Source organism: Entelurus aequoreus, linkage group LG14 (genome assembly GCF_033978785.1).
Source record: "Entelurus aequoreus isolate RoL-2023_Sb linkage group LG14, RoL_Eaeq_v1.1, whole genome shotgun sequence".
Lineage (NCBI taxonomy): Eukaryota > Metazoa > Chordata > Actinopteri > Syngnathiformes > Syngnathidae > Entelurus > Entelurus aequoreus.
In genome coordinates, this window is record NC_084744.1 from 34,712,734 (window position 1) to 34,730,727 (window position 17,994).

Genomic DNA, 17,994 nt, shown 5'->3' on the forward strand with positions numbered 1-17,994 from the left:
TTAATATGTACAGGTATATATTATAAATAGAAAAGTGTATATATGTGTTTGCAAAATACTTGTTTACAGTAAAGTCAGAATATTGTATTGTTTATCCCACTGTGAATATTAAAATAGGACAATTCATGTGCACTGTATCATATCTACATGTAGAAGTTTGTATTAAATATATCTACATGTAGAAGTTTGATCCTGCCACTAGATGGAGATGTTGCCCGCTTCAAGATGGCGGACCCATACAAGATGTCTATGCGCCACTGCAGCTATTCATGCATGACGTCACCACTAAACACAGTTGTCATGTGGAGACACCAGTAAACACACATCTATTCATGCATTACGTCATGTGGAGACACACCGGGCACTAGCTTTAGCCTCGTTTGAGCTTTAGCTTGAAAAGACCGACTTCCGGCCTCCCAACCGCCATTAAACGGAAAGAAGGAGAATCTACTTCCGTTGGTGTTTGAGAGCTACTTCCGGTGCAGCTCAACCAAGACCGCGACAAAGCAGGTAAGAAACACAAACTATGTTTTATTCTGAGAATGTAAGTTAAATCTAATATCTTGTTCGGGTTTAACTGGTGATTGTAATAATGACATGGTTACATTCATGAATTATTTGTTAGCATTTAAGCTACGACATTATCTTGAATGGAGTATTTAAACATCAACGTTTGCTCGCTGTTAAAATGTCACTATTCGTAATATTATTATTATCAATATTACTTATTATAAACAATATTACTTATTATTAGTAATATTTCACTGAGGAATAAACGCCGAGGCAGTATTTAGTCAAATAAACGACTTATAAAACCAAAACACATCAGCGCTGCCATCTGGTGGTCGTTATGAGGAACAGCGTCATTAAAATATTTTTCTTTTGAATTATTATGTGGGTTAGGGTTAGGGTTAACACTAACCTTAACCCTAAGGTTAAGGTTAGTGTTAATAGTAGCAGTGTTACTGGTCATGTCAGTACACCAGCAAGTCATTCAGCAATCTTGACGTCGAAAAGTGGTTTTTAATATCCATATGTCTACATGTATGAAATATTTTAATTGTTACAAAATGTCCCATGCATTTGAGTATATATATATATATATATATATATATATATATATATATATATATATATATATATATATATATATATATATATATATACAGTATATACTCAAATGCATGGGACATTTTGTAACAATGAAAAATGACAATTAATTTATAAATATTTCATATATATATATATATCTCAGAGTAAAAAATAAAATATATATAAATAAACATTTTTTATATATATATATTTTTTTATATACATATATATATTTTAAAAAAAAATTTACTCTGATTTTGTGGTAACAAAACAAACAAACTGGCAGCTCAGTTAGTTACTGTACAATTCTCTGCAGTTTGTACAGTATATTACTGTAAATGACAACAGTACTGCTGTTTTTTACAGTAAAAACATGGAAGCTCAATTTTACTGTAAAATATACAGTGTTTTTTTTCTTACTTTAAACAGAAAAGTGCTCTTTTACAGTAAAATTAATGGCGACTGTGCTGCCATGAAGCGCCAGACGCAGTAATTAAATGATGCGGACACGTTTGTTACTGGATACTTTCTAATCTGCCTTGGAGACGTTGTGCGTGTGAGAGTATTGTGCACCATAATTGTTTATATTGTTGAATGATTATTACTATGTCTGGCTTGTGTGCTTAGCTGTTGTGTAGCTGCAAGCTCCTATTGTTGTTGTTGTTGTTTGTCAGCATGTTTGGAGCAGCAGTGTTGGGTGTGGGCACAGCGGGGCGGGTGAGGATCAGAGACATGTTGGCTCCGCTGCAAGGCAGTCCTGCTGAACGACTCACTCTCAAAGGCTTCGTCTCCAGGTAACACACACACACACACACACACACACACACTCTTTGCTGACGTGTTTGTCAACAGGAGAAGACTGGAGAGCGAACAAGGAGTGTGTCAGCTGTCAGAAGAAGAAGTTGTGAAGAGAGACGACATCCATGTTGTCTTCATCTGCACTGAGAATGCCTCACACCAAGACTACGTCAGGTACTTCAACACCTGTACTGTACCTTTAAGAAAACACTAGTACTTCAACACCTGTACTGTACCTTTAAGAAAATACTAGTACTTAAACACTGTACTGTACCTTTAAGAAAACACTAGTACTTCAACACCTGTACTGTACCTTTAAGAAAACACTAGTACTTCAACACACCTTTTCAGTGTATATGTAAAAGGAAAAGTATTTGTTGAATACGGAGAAGAAAAATGCACAAATTAGCCGCACCTTTTTCCAAGCCGCAGGGTTCAAAGCGTAGGGACGCTATGCTTGATACTTGCAGGAAGTTCCTGCAGGCAGGGAAGCACGTGTGTGTGGAATACCCCATTACCCTCACCTCCCACGCTGCTGCCCACCTCTGGGACTTGGCTGAGGACAAAGGTGAGCTGTTCCGAGGACTCACACCTTTCCATAAAGTCTGGACTATATAGCGGTACTAGTATAGTACCACGGTACTCATGAATCAACAACGCTACTACACTCTGTTTGAAAAGCCTGAAGAGTCTAGTCCCTAGTCTCAAACCAACACTAGGTGGCAGACATAAGCCTGAAGAGTCTAGTCCCTAGTCTCAAACCAACACTAGGTGGCAGACATAAGCCTGAAGAGTCTAGTCCCTAGTCTCAAACCAACACTAGGTGGCAGACATAAACCTGAAGAGTCTAGTCCCTAGTCTCAAACCAACACTAGGTGGCAGACATAAGCCTGAAGAGTCTAGTCCCTAGTCTCAAACCAACACTAGGTGGCAGACATAAGCCTGAAGAGTCTAGTCCCTAGTCTCAAACCAACACTAGGTGGCAGACATAAACCTGAAGAGTCTAGTCCCTAGTCTCAAATCAACACTAGGTGGCAGACATATGCCTGAAGACTCTAGTCCCTAGTCTCAAACCAACACTAGGTGGCAGACATAAGCCTGAAGAGTCTAGTCCCTAGTCTCAAACCAACACTAGGTGGCAGACATAAACCTGAAGAGTCTAGTCCCTAGTCTCAAACCAACACTAAGTGGCAGACATAAGCCTGAAGAGTCTAGTCCCTAGTCTCAAACCAACACTAGGTGGCAGACATAAGCCTGAAGAGTCTAGTCCCTAGTCTCAAACCAACACTAGGTGGCAGACATAAACCTGAAGAGTCTAGTCCCTAGTCTCAAACCAACACTGTAGGTGGCAGACATAAACCTGAAGAGTCTAGTCCCTAGTCTCAAACCAACACTAGGTGGCAGACTTAAACCTGAAGAGTCTAGTCCCTAGTCTCAAACCAACACTAGGTGGCAGACATAAGCCTGAAGAGTCTAGTCCCTAGTCTCAAACCAATACTAGGTGGCAGACATAAGCCTGAAGAGTCTAGTCCCTAGTCTCAAACCAACACTAGGTGGCAGACATAAACCTGAAGAGTCTAGTCCCTAGTCTCAAACCAACACTAGGTGGCAGACTTAAACCTGAAGAGTCTAGTCCCTAGTCTCAAACCAACACTAGGTGGCAGACATAAGCCTGAAGAGTCTAGTCCCTAGTCTCAAACCAACACTAGGTGGCAGACATAAGCCTGAAGAGTCTAGTCCCTAGTCTCAAACCAACACTAGGTGGCAGACATAAACCTGAAGAGTCTAGTCCCTAGTCTCAAACCAACACTAGGTGGCAGACATAAGCCTGAAGAGTCTAGTCCCTAGTCTCAAAGCAACACTAGGTGGCAGACATAAGCCTGAAGAGTCTAGTCCCTAGTCTCAAACCAACACTAGGTGGCAGACATAAGCCTGAAGAGTCTAGTCCCTAGTCTCAAACCAACACTAGGTGGCAGACATAAGTCTGAAGAGTCTAGTCTCTAGTCTCAAACCAACACTATGTGGCAGACATAAACCTGAAGAGTCTAGTCTCTAGTCTCAAACCAACACTATGTGGCAGACATAAGCCTGAAGAGTCTAGTCTCTAGTCTCAAACCAACACTAGGTGGCAGACATAAGCCTGAAGAGTCGAGTCCCTAGTCTCAAACCAACACTAGGTGGCAGACATAAACCTGAAGAGTCTAGTCCCTAGTCTCAAACCAACACTAGGTGGCAGACATAAACCTGAAGAGTCTAGTCCCTAGTCTCAAACCAACACTAGGTGGCAGACATAAACCTGAAGAGTCTAGTCCCTAGTCTCAAACCAACACTAGGTGGCAGACATAAGCCTGAAGAGTCTAGTCCCTAGTCTCAAACCAACACTAGGTGGCAGACATAAGCCTGAAGAGTCGAGTCCCTAGTCTCAAACCAACACTAGGTGGCAGACATAAGCCTGAAGAGTCTAGTCCCTAGTCCCAAACCAACACTAGGTGGCAGACATAAACCTGAAGAGTCTAGTCCCTAGTCTCAAACCAACACTGTAGGTGGCAGACATAAACCTGAAGAGTCTAGTCCCTAGTCTCAAACCAACACTAGGTGGCAGACTTAAACCTGAAGAGTCTAGTCCCTAGTCTCAAACCAACACTAGGTGGCAGACATAAGCCTGAAGAGTCTAGTCCCTAGTCTCAAACCAACACTAGGTGGCAGACATAAGCCTGAAGGGTCTAGTCCCTAGTCTCAAACCAACACTAGGTGGCAGACATAAGCCTGAAGAGTCTAGTCCCTAGTCTCAAACCAACACTAGGTGGCAGACATAAACCTGAAGAGTCTAGTCCCTAGTCTCAAACCAACACTAGGTGGCAGACATAAGCCTGAAGAATCTAGTCCCTAGTCTCAAAGCAACACTAGGTGGCCGACATAAGCCTGAAGTGTCTAGTCCCTAGTCTCAAACCAACACTAGGTGGCAGACATAAGCCTGAAGAGTCTAGTCCCTAGTCTCAAACCAACACTAGGTGGCAGACATAAGCCTGAAGAGTCTAGTCCCTAGTCTCAAACCAACACTAGGTGGCAGACATAAGCCTGAAGAGTCTAGTCCCTAGTCTCAAACCAACACTAGGTGGCAGACATTAACCTGAAGAGTCTAGTCCCTAGTCTCAAACCAACACTAGGTGGCAGACATAAGCCTGAAGAGTCTAGTCCCTAGTCTCAAACCAACACTAGGTGGCAGACATAAGCCTGAAGAGTCTAGTCCCTAGTCTCAAACCAACACTGGGTGGCAGACATAAACCTGAAGAGTCTAGTCCCTAGTCTCAAACCAACACTAGGTGGCAGACATAAACCTGAAGAGTCTAGTCCCTAGTCTCAAACCAACACTAGGTGGCAGACATAAGCCTGAAGAGTCTAGTCCCTAGTCTCAAACCAACACTAGGTGGCAGACATAAGCCTGAAGAGTCTAGTCCCTAGTCTCAAACCAACACTAGGTGGCAGACATAAGTCTGAAGAGTCTAGTCCCTAGTCTCAAACCAACAGTAGGTGGCGGACATAAACCTGAAGAGTCTAGTCCCTAGTCTCAAACCAACACTAGGTGGCAGACATAAACCTGAAGAGTCCAGTCTCTAGTCTCAAACCAACACTATGTGGCAGACATAAGCCTGAAGAGTCTAGTCTCTAGTCTCAAACCAACACTAGGTGGCAGACATAAGCCTGAAGAGTCGAGTCCCTAGTCTCAAACCAACACTAGGTGGCAGACATAAACCTGAAGAGTCTAGTCCCTAGTCTCAAACCAACACTAGGTGGCAGACATAAACCTGAAGAGTCTAGTCCCTAGTCTCAAACCAACACTAGGTGGCAGACATAAACCTGAAGAGTCTAGTCCCTAGTCTCAAACCAACACTAGGTGGCAGACATAAGCCTGAAGAGTCTAGTCTCTAGTCTCAAACCAACACTAGGTGGCAGACATAAGCCTGAAGAGTCGAGTCCCTAGTCTCAAACCAACACTAGGTGGCAGACATAAGCCTGAAGAGTCTAGTCCCTAGTCCCAAACCAACACTAGGTGGCAGACATAAACCTGAAGAGTCTAGTCCCTAGTCTCAAACCAACACTGTAGGTGGCAGACATAAACCTGAAGACTCTAGTCCCTAGTCTCAAACCAACACTAGGTGGCAGACTTAAACCTGAAGAGTCTAGTCCCTAGTCTCAAACCAACACTAGGTGGCAGACATAAGCCTGAAGAGTCTAGTCCCTAGTCTCAAACCAACACTAGGTGGCAGACATAAGCCTGAAGAGTCTAGTCCCTAGTCTCAAACCAACACTAGGTGGCAGACATAAGCCTGAAGAGTCTAGTCCCTAGTCTCAAACCAACACTAGGTGGCAGACATAAACCTGAAGAGTCTAGTCCCTAGTCTCAAACCAACACTAGGTGGCAGACATAAGCCTGAAGAGTCTAGTCCCTAGTCTCAAACCAACACTAGGTGGCAGACATAAGTCTGAAGAGTCTAGTCCCTAGTCTCAAACCAACAGTAGGTGGCAGACATAAACCTGAAGAGTCTAGTCCCTAGTCTCAAACCAACACTAGGTGGCAGACATAAACCTGAAGAGTCCAGTCCCTAGTCTCAAACCAACACTAGGTGGCAGACATAAACCTGATGAGTCTAGTCCCTAGTCTCAAACCAACACTAGGTGGCAGACATAAACCTGAAGAGTCTAGTCCCTAGTCTCAAACCAACACTAGGTGGCAGACATAAACCTGAAGAGTCTAGTCCCTAGTCTCAAACCAACACTAGGTGGCAGACATAAGCCTGAAGAGTCTAGTCCCTAGTCTCAAACCAACACTAGGTGGCAGACATAAGCCTGAAGAGTCTAGTCCCTAGTCTCAAACCAACACTAGGTGGCAGACATAAACCTGAAGAGTCTAGTCCCTAGTCTCAAACCAACACTGTAGGTGGCAGGCATAAACCTGAAGAGTCTAGTTCCTAGTCTCAAACCAACACAAGGTGGCAGACATAAACCTGAAGAGTCTAGTCCCTAGTCTCAAACCAACACTGTAGGTGGCAGACATAAACCTGAAGAGTCTAGTCCCTAGTCTCAAACCAACACTAGGTGGCAGACATAAACCTGAAGAGACTAGTCCCTAGTCTCAAACCAACACTAGGTGGCAGACATAAGCCTGAAGAGTCTAGTCCCTAGTCTCAAACCAACACTAGGTGGCAGACATAAGTCTGAAGAGTCTAGTCCCTAGTCTCAAACCAACACTAGGTGGCAGACATAAACCTGAAGAGTCTAGTGCCTAGTCTCAAACCAACACTAGGTGGCAGACATAAACCTGAAGAGTCTAGTCCCTAGTCTCAAACCAACACTAGGTGGCAGACATAAGCCTGAAGAGTCTAGTCCCTAGTCTCAAACCAACACTAGGTGGCAGACATAAACCTGAAGAGTCTAGTCCCTAGTCTCAAACCAACACTAGGTGGCAGACATAAGCCTGAAGAGTCTAGTCTCTAGTCTCAAACCAACACTAGGTGGCAGACATAAGCCTGAAGAGTCGAGTCCCTAGTCTCAAACCAACACTAGGTGGCAGACATAAGCCTGAAGAGTCTAGTCCCTAGTCCCAAACCAACACTAGGTGGCAGACATAAACCTGAAGAGTCTAGTCCCTAGTCTCAAACCAACACTGTAGGTGGCAGACATAAACCTGAAGACTCTAGTCCCTAGTCTCAAACCAACACTAGGTGGCAGACTTAAACCTGAAGAGTCTAGTCCCTAGTCTCAAACCAACACTAGGTGGCAGACATAAGCCTGAAGAGTCTAGTCCCTAGTCTCAAACCAACACTAGGTGGCAGACATAAGCCTGAAGAGTCTAGTCCCTAGTCTCAAACCAACACTAGGTGGCAGACATAAGCCTGAAGAGTCTAGTCCCTAGTCTCAAACCAACACTAGGTGGCAGACATAAACCTGAAGAGTCTAGTCCCTAGTCTCAAACCAACACTAGGTGGCAGACATAAGCCTGAAGAGTCTAGTCCCTAGTCTCAAACCAACACTAGGTGGCAGACATAAACCTGAAGAGTCTAGTCCCTAGTCTCAAACCAACAGTAGGTGGCAGACATAAACCTGAAGAGTCTAGTCCCTAGTCTCAAACCAACACTAGGTGGCAGACATAAACCTGAAGAGTCCAGTCCCTAGTCTCAAACCAACACTAGGTGGCAGACATAAACCTGACGAGTCTAGTCCCTAGTCTCAAACCAACACTAGGTGGCAGACATAAACCTGAAGAGTCTAGTCCCTAGTCTCAAACCAACACTAGGTGGCAGACATAAACCTGAAGAGTCTAGTCCCTAGACTCAAACCAACACTAGGTGGCAGACATAAGCCTGAAGAGTCTAGTCCCTAGTCTCAAACCAACACTAGGTGGCAGACATAAGCCTGAAGAGTCTAGTCCCTAGTCTCAAACCAACACTAGGTGGCAGACATAAACCTGAAGAGTCTAGTCCCTAGTCTCAAACCAACACTGTAGGTGGCAGACATAAACCTGAAGAGTCTAGTGCCTAGTCTCAAACCAACACAAGGTGGCAGACATAAACCTGAAGAGTCTAGTCCCTAGTCTCAAACCAACACTGTAGGTGGCAGACATAAACCTGAAGAGTCTAGTCCCTAGTCTCAAACCAACACTAGGTGGCAGACATAAACCTGAAGAGACTAGTCCCTAGTCTCAAACCAACACTAGGTGGCAGACATAAGCCTGAAGAGTCTAGTCCCTAGTCTCAAACCAACACTAGGTGGCAGACATAAGTCTGAAGAGTCTAGTCCCTAGTCTCAAACCAACACTAGGTGGCAGACATAAACCTGAAGAGTCTAGTGCCTAGTCTCAAACCAACACTAGGTGGCAGACATAAACCTGAAGAGTCTAGTCCCTAGTCTCAAACCAACACTAGGTGGCAGACATAAGCCTGAAGAGTCTAGTCCCTAGTCTCAAACCAACACTAGGTGGCAGACATAAACCAGAAGAGTGTAGTCCCTAGTCTCAAACCAACACTAGGTGGCAGACATAAGCCTGAAGAGTCTAGTCCCTAGTCTCAAACCAACACTAGGTGGCAGACATAAGCCTGAAGAGTCTAGTCCCTAGTCTCAAACCAACACTAGGTGGCAGACATAAACCTGAAGAGTCTAGTCCCTAGTCTCAAACCAACACTGTAGGTGGCAGACATAAACCTGAAGAGTCTAGTTCCTAGTCTCAAACCAACACTAGGTGGCAGACATAAACCTGAAGAGTCTAGTCCCTAGTCTCAAACCAACACTGTAGGTGGCAGACATAAACCTGAAGAGTCTAGTCCCTAGTCTCAAACCAACACTAGGTGGCAGACATAAACCTGAAGAGTCTAGTCCCTAGTCTCACACCAACACTAGGTGGCAGACATAAGCCTGAAGAGTCTAGTCCCTAGTCTCAAACCAACACTAGGTGGCAGACATAAGTCTGAAGAGTCTAGTCCCTAGTCTCAAACCAACACTAGGTGGCAGACATAAACCTGAAGAGTCTAGTGCCTAGTCTCAAACCAACACTAGGTGGCAGACATAAACCTGAAGAGTCTAGTCCCTAGTCTCAAACCAACACTAGGTGGCAGACATAAGCCTGAAGAGTCTAGTCCCTAGTCTCAAACCAACACTAGGTGGCAGACATAAACCAGAAGAGTGTAGTCCCTAGTCTCAAACCAACACTAGGTGGCAGACATAAGCCTGAAGAGTCTAGTCCCTAGTCTCAAACCAACACTAGGTGGCAGACATAAACCTGAAGAGTCTAGTCCCTAGTCTCAAACCAACACTAGGTGGCAGACATAAGCCTGAAGAGTCTAGTCCCTAGTCTCAAACCAACACTAGGTGGCAGACATAAGCCTGAAGAGTCTAGTCCCTAGTCTCAAACCAACACTAGGTGGCAGACATAAACCTGAAGAGTCTAGTCCCTAGTCTCAAACCAACACTAGGTGGCAGACATAAACCTGAAGAGTCTAGTCCCTAGTCTCAAACCAACACTAGGTGGAAGGCATAAACCTGAAGAGTCCAGTCCCTAGTCTCAAACCAACACTAGGTGGCAGACATAAGCCTGAAGAGTCTAGTCCGTAGTCTCAAACCAACACTAGGTGGCAGACATAAACCTGAAGAGTCTAGTCCCTAGTCTCAAACCAACACTAGGTGGCAGACATAAGCCTGAAGAGTCTAGTCCCTAGTCTCAAACCAACACTAGGTGGCAGACATAAGCCTGAAGAGTCTAGTCCCTAGTCTCAAACCAACACTAGGTGGCAGACATAAACCTGAAGAGTCTCGTCCCTAGTCTCAAACCAACACTAGGTGGCAGACATAAACCTGAAGAGTCTAGTCCCTAGTCTCAAACCAACACTAGGTGGCAGACATAAACCTGAAGAGTCTAGTCCCTAGTGTCAAACCAACACTAGGTGGCAGACATAAGCCTGAAGAGTCTAGTCCCTAGTCTCAAACCAACACTAGGTGGCAGACATAAACCTGAAGAGTCTAGTCCCTAGTCTCAAACCAACACTAGGTGGCAGACATAAGCCTGAAGAGTCTAGTCCCTAGTCTCAAACCAACACTAGGTGGCAGACATAAGCCTGAAGAGTCTAGTCCCTAGTCTCAAACCAACACTAGGTGGCAGACATAAGCCTGAAGAGTCTAGTCCCTAGTCTCAAACCAACACTAGGTGGCAGACATAAGCCTGAAGAGTCTAGTCCCTAGTCTCAAACCAACACTAGGTGGCAGACATAAGCCTGAAGAGTCTAGTCCCTAGTCTCAAACCAACACTAGGTGGCAGACATAAACCTGAAGAGTCTAGTCCCTAGTCTCAAACCAACACTAGGTGGCAGACATAAGCCTGAAGAGTCTAGTCCCTAGTCTCAAACCAACACTAGGTGGCAGACATAAACCTGAAGAGTCTAGTCCCTAGTCTCAAACCAACCCTAGGTGGCAGACATAAGCCTGAAGAGTCTAGTCCCTAGTCTCAAACCAACACTAGGTGGCAGACATAAGCCTGAAGAGTCTAGTCCCTAGTCTCAAACCAACACTAGGTGGCAGACATAAGCCTGAAGAGTCTACTCCCTAGTCTCAAACCAACACTAGGTGGCAGACATAAGCCTGAAGAGTCTAGTCCCTAGTCCAAACCAACACTAGGTGGCAGACATAAGCCTGAAGAGTCTAGTCCCTAGTCTCAAACCAACACTAGGTGGCAGACATAAGCCTGAAGAGTCTAGTCCCTAGTCTCAAACCAACACTAGGTGGCAGACATAAGCCTGAAGAGTCGCTTGTCCCTTGACTTTGTTGCTCTCGCTGAGTATTTTCGTGATAACACAGTCCAACAGAAGTAACAAACTACAAGAGTGTGTCCAATAAAGACGGAGAAGGAATTTGGAGCTCTGGATCAGTCTCCTAGCAACGACCTTGCAAAACCATCCCAAGGGGAAGAAGAAGAAATCTAGATGAAAATGTTTGTGTTTGAACAAATTTACCTTCGCCTTGCAGACTAGACAGCTTCTCCAAGTTGATGTCCAGTTTGTTAAGAAATGACAAAAGCCCGAGTGTCCACAGCTCTGCCCACCCTTCACTCATGTGTGGCAGCTTTGGGGACCTAGAACTGCTGGATAGACCAAGGCAAGGCCTGCTCCAGTCAGCACATGTCCTGGTACCACGGTCTTGGATAGGTGGTCCTCCACGGACACAATCACCAGGCACACCACCCAAGAGTCCAGCAAATAATGTTCTGGCAGGACACACCTGGTCTTGTCCACAAGATCTTGACTCTGTGTGTGTGTGTGTGTGTGTGTGTGTGTGTGTGTGTGTGTGTGTGTGTGTGTGTGTGTGTGTGTGTGTGTGTGTGTGTGTGTGTGTGTGTGTGTGTGTGCAGGTGTGGTTCTTCACGAGGAACACATCGAGCTGATGTCAGCAGACTTCCAAGCCCTGCAGAAAGAAGTCCAAGGAAAGATCCTGCTGGAAGGAAGTCTTCATTTTACAGGCGAGTCTTTCTACAGTTTTTAAACTCCAGTCCGAGACCATGGACACATAGACCTGTATAGGGATGGAGACCATGGACACATAGACCTGTATAGGGATGGAGACCATGGACACATAGACCTGTATAGGGATGGAGACCATGGACACATAGACCTGTATAGGGATGGAGACCATGGACACATAGACCTGTATAGGGATGGAAACCATGGACACATAGACCTGTATAGGGATGGAGACCATGGACACATAGACCTGTATAGGGACGGAAACCATGGACACATAGACCTGTATAGGGATAGAGACCATGGACACATAGACCTGTATAGGGATGGAGATCATGGACACATAGACCTGTATAGAGATGGAGACCATGGACACATAGACCTGTATAGGGATGGAGACCATGGACACATAGACCTGTATAGGGATGGAGACCATGGACACATAGACCTGTATAGGGATGGAGACCATGGACACATAGACCTGTATAGGGATGGAGACCATGGACACATAGACCTGTATAGGGATGGAGACCATGGACACATAGACCTGTATAGGGATGGAGACCATGGACACATAGACCTGTATAGGGATGGGGACCATGGACACATAGACCTGTATAGGGATGGAGACCATGGACCCATAGACCTGTATAGGGATGGAGACCATGGACCCATAGACCTGTATAGGGATGGAGACCATGGACACATAGACCTGTATAGGGATGGAGACCATGGACACATAGACCTGTATAGGGATGGAGACCATGGACACATAGACCTGTATAGGACACATAGACCTGTATAGGGATGGAGACCATGGACACATAGACCTGTATAGGGATGGAGACCATGGACACATAGACCTGTATAGGGATGGAGACCATGGACACATAGACCTGTATAGGGATGGAGACCATGGACACATATACCTGTATAGGGATGGAGACCATGGACACATAGACCTGTATAGGACACATAGACCTGTATAGGGATGGAGACCATGGACACATAGACCTGTATAGGGATGAAGACCATGGACACATAGACCTGAATAGGGATGGAGACCATGGACACATAGACCTGTATAGGGATGGAGACCATGGACACATAGACCTGTATAGGACACATAGACCTGATTAGGGATAGAGACCATGGACACATAGACCTGTATAGGACACATAGACCTGATTATGGATAGAGACCATGGACACATAGACCTGATTAGGGATAGAGACCATGGACACATAGACCTGTATAGGACACATAGACCTGATTAGGGCTAGAGACCATGGACACATAGACCTGTATAGGACACATAGACCTGATTAGGGATAGAGACCATGGACACATAGACCTGTATAGGACACATAGACCTGATTAGGGATAGAGACCATGGACACATAGACCTGTATAGGACACATAGACCTGTATAGGACACATAGACCTGATTAGGACACATAGACCTGATTAGGGGTGATATATTTATGTACCAATTTGTGTCAAACACAAAATGGACCACTAAGGCGTCCTCGCTAACGAGTTAGTCCTGACTCACTGAGACTCGGACTCACTAATCCTGGTGGCCAACAGAATGTGTCCATGGTCTGGTCACCTTCAGCTTGTGTTGCGTCCACCGAGTGGACCTGGTTCTGAACCAGCTAAAACCTTGGAAAAGCCCACAAGTCTGATCCAAGACCTGCTGTCCACAGGTGGCGCTCTGAAGGCCAGTTCTGGGTTCATGGCCTTCAGTGGCATCGCTCGCCTCACCTGGTTAGTTCAACTCTTTGGTCAGCTTTCTGTTGCCGCGGCAACCATGGAGGAGGAGCCTGTGAGGAACTACAGCAAGATGACGGCCACGCTCCACACTGTGGATAACAAGTCAGTCCAAACTAACACTTATTCTACAAATATACTTCTTTTAATCCAGAAAGCAAGATTTATTATTCTAAAAAAACTTTTTTTTTCTTTTTTTTCCAGAAAACAAGATTTATAATTCTGGAAATAAATATTTTTTCCATTTCAGAAAGCAAGATTTTTTTTACTCCACAGATAAATAGTTATTGTTCTAAAAGACAATATTTTTTTTATTCCAGAAAACAGGATTTATTATTCCAGAAAACAAGATTTTTTGTTCTACAAAGAAATATATTTTTTTTCCAGAAAGCACAATTTATAATTCTGGAAATAAATATTTTTCCATTTCAGAAAGCAAGATTTTTTTTTTTTTCCAGAAAACAAGATTTACTGTTCTAGAAATCAACTTTTTTAATTCCAGAAAACAAGATTTATAATTCTGGAAATAAACATGTTTCCATTTCAGAAAGCAAGATTTTTTTTTTCCAGAGAGAAACATTTATAATTCTAAAAGACAAGATTTTTTTAATTCCAGAAAACAAGATTTTTTGTTTTACAAATAAATATTTTTTTATTCCAGAAAGCAAAATTTATAATTCTGGAAATAAATATTTTTCCATTTAAGAAAGCAAGATTTTTTTTTATTCCAGAATACAAGATTTATTATTCTTGGAAGCAATATTTTTTAGAATCCAATTTTTAAAATGTATTATTCTAAAAAACTAATACTTATTTTTATTCCAGGAAAAACAAGATTTAGTGTTCTAGAAATTATATATTTTTAATTCCAGAAAGCAAAATGTATTATTCTAGAAATCAACTTTTTTTAAATCCAGAAAGCAAGATTTTTTTTTACTCCAGAGAGAAAGATTTATTGTTTTAAAAGACAATTTTTTTTTAAATTCCAGAAAACAATATTTATTATTCCAGAAAATAATATTTTTTTTATTCCAAAAATCATATTTTTCCATTTGAGAAAGCAAGATTTTTTATTTATTCCAGAAAACAAGATGTATTATTCTTAAAAGCAATATTTTTTAAATTCCAGGAAGCAAGATTTATTGTTCTAGAAATCAACTTTTTTTAAATCCGGAAAGCAAGATTTTTTTTTTACTCCAGAGAGAAAGATTTATTGTTCTAAAGTACCTTTCTTTTTTAACTCCAGAAAACAAGATTTATTATTCCAGAAAACAAGATTTTTTTGTTTCACAAAGAAATATTTTTTTTATTTCAAAAAGCATATTTGATTTATAATACTAAAAAAACTATATATTTTTTTGTTCCAGAAAACAAGATTTTTTGTTTTACAAATAAATATTTTTTTATTCCAGAAAGCAAAATTTATAATTCTGGAAATAAATATTTTTCCATTTAAGAAAGCAAGATTTTTTTTTATTCCAGAATACAAGATTTATTATTCTTGAAAGCAATATTTTTTAGATTCCAATTTTTAAAATGTATTATTCTAAAAAACAATACTTTTTTTTAATTCCAGGAAAAACAAGATAGTCTTCTAGAAATTATATTTTTTTAATTCCAGAAAGCAAAATTTATTATTCAAGAAAAAGAAAAAAAAAATTATTCCAGAAAAAAAGATTTATTGTTCTAGAAATTATATTTTTTTTATTTCCAGGAAGCAAGATTTATTATTCTAGAAATCAACTTTTTTTAAATCCAGAAAGCAAGATTTTTTTTACTCCAGAGAGAAAGATTCATTGTTCTAAAAGACAATTTTTTTTTTAATTCCAGAAAATAATTTTTTTTTTGTTCCACAAAGAAATATTTTTTTTATTCCAAAAATCATATTTTTCCATTTGAGAAAGCAAGATTTTTTTTTTATTCCAGAAAACAAGATGTATTATTCTTGAAAGCAATATTTTTTAAATTCCAGGAAGCAATATTTATTGTTCTAGAAATCAACTTTTTTAATTCCAGACAGCAAGATTTATTGTTCTAAAATACCTTTCTTTTTTAATTCCAGAAAACAAGATGTATTATTCCAGAAAACAAGATTTTTTTGTTTCACAAATAATAAAAAATGTTATTTAAAAAAGCATAATTGATTTATAATACTAAAAAAACTATATCTTTTTTTGTTCCAGAAAACAAGATTTATTGTTCTAAAAATTATATATTTTTTAATTCCAGAAAGCAAGATTTATAATTTTAGAAATCAACTTCTTTTATTCCAGAAAACAAGATTTATAATTCTGGAAATAAATATTTTTTCCATTTCAGAAAGCAAGATTTTTTTTACTCCACAGATAAATAGTTATTGTTCTAAAATACTTTTTTTTTTATTCCAGAAAACAAGATTTATAATTCTGGAAATAAACATGTTTCCATTTCAGAGAGCAAGATTTTTTTTTATTCCAGAGAGAAAGATTTATAATTCTAAAAGACAATATTTTTTTTATTCCAGAAAACAAGATTTTTTGTTTTACAAATTTTTTTTTTTTTATTCCAGAAAGCAAAATTTATAATTCTGGAAATAAATATTTTTCCATTTAAGAAAGCAATATTTTTTTTAATTCCAGAAAACAAGATTTATTATTCTTGAAAGCAATATTTTTTAGATTCCAATTTTTAAAATGTATTATTCTAAAAAACAATACTTTTTCTTAATTCCAGGAAAAACAAGATATAGTCTTCTAGAAATTATATTTTTTTAATTCCAGAAAGCAAGATTTATTATTCTAGAAAAAAAAATTGTTTTTTTATTCCAGGAAAAAATATTTATTGTTCTAGAAATTATATATTTTTTATTTCCAGGAAGCAAAATGTATTATTCTAGAAATCAAACTTTTTTCAAATCCAGAAAGCAAGATTTATTATTCTAAAAAAACATTTTTATTTATTTTTTCCAGAAAACAAGATTTATAATTCTGGAAATAAATATTTTTTCCATTTCAGAAAGCAAGATTTTTTTACTCCACATATAGTTATTGTTCTAAAAGACAATTTTTTTTTTATTCCAGAAAACAGGATTTATTATTCCAGAAAACAAGATTTTTTGTTCTACAAAGAACAATTTTTTTTTTTCAAGAAAGCACAATTTATAATTCTGGAAATAAATATTTTTCCATTTCAGAAAGCAAGATTTCTTTTTTTATTACAGAAAACAAGATTTACTGTTCTAGAAATCAACTTTTTTAATTCCAGAAAACAAGATTTATAATTCTGGAAGTAAGCAAGATTTTTTTTTCCAGAGAGAAAGATTTATAATTCTAAAAGACAATTTTTTTTTTTTCCAGAAAACAAGATTTTTTGTTTTACAAATAAATATTTTTTTATTCCAGAAAGCAACATTTATAATTCTGGAAATAAATATTTTTCCATTTAAGAAAGCAAGATTTTTTTTTATTCCAGAAAACAAGATTTATTATTCTTGAAAGCAATATTTTTTACATTCCAATTTTTAAAATGTATTTTTCTAAAAAACAATACTTTTTTTTAATTCCAGGAAAAACAAGATATAGTCTTCTAGAAATTATTTTTAATTCCAGAAAGCAAGATTTATTATTCTAGGGAAAAAAATAGTTTTTTTATTCCAGAAAAAAAGATTTATTGTTCTAGAAATTATATATTTTTTATTTCCAGGAAGCAAGATTTATTATTCTAGAAATCAACTTTTTTTAAATCCAGAAAGCAAGATTTTTTTTACTCCAGAGAGAAAGATTTATTGTTATAAAATACTTTTTTTTTTTTAATTCCAGAAAATTTTTTTTTTTTGTTCCACAAAGAAATATTTTTTTTATTCCAAAAATCATATTTTTCCATTTGAGAAAGCAAGATTTTTTTTTATTCCAGAAAACAAGATGTATTATTCTTGAAAGCAATATTTTTTAAATTCCAGGAAGCAATATTTATTGTTCTAGAAATAAACTTTTTTAATTCCAGAAAGCAAGATTTATTGTTCTAAAATACCTTTCTTTTTTAATTCCAGAAAACAAGATGTATTACTCCAGAAAACAAGATTTTTTTGTTTCACAAAGAAATATTTTTTTTATTTCAAAAAGCATATTTGATTTATAATACTAAAAAAACTATTTTTTTTTTTGTTCCAGAAAACAAGATTTATTGTTCTAGAAATTATATATTTTTTAATTCCAGAAAGCAAGATTTATAATTTTAGAAATCAACTTCTTTTATTCCAGAAAGCAAGATTTATTATTCTGGAAATAAGCAAGATTTTTTTTTTATTCCAGAGAGAAAGATTTATAACTCTAAAAGACAAAAAAAATTTATT

General features: G+C 39.6%; 1 protein-coding gene across 1 annotated transcript in view; it reads left to right on the forward strand.

The window, feature by feature from the left end:
- Positions 1 to 457: 457 nt before the first annotated feature.
- LOC133664797 (biliverdin reductase A-like) overlaps positions 458 to 17,994 on the forward strand; it is a 19,062-nt gene continuing 1,525 nt past the window's right edge. The window contains exons 1-6 of the mRNA XM_062069714.1: positions 458 to 510; positions 1,767 to 1,886; positions 1,945 to 2,064; positions 2,361 to 2,458; positions 11,783 to 11,890; positions 13,601 to 13,769. Coding sequence (XP_061925698.1) covers positions 1,768 to 1,886; positions 1,945 to 2,064; positions 2,361 to 2,458; positions 11,783 to 11,890; positions 13,601 to 13,769 — 614 coding nt within the window. The 5' untranslated portion in view covers positions 458 to 510; position 1,767. The remainder of the gene's footprint in view (positions 511 to 1,766; positions 1,887 to 1,944; positions 2,065 to 2,360; positions 2,459 to 11,782; positions 11,891 to 13,600; positions 13,770 to 17,994) is intronic.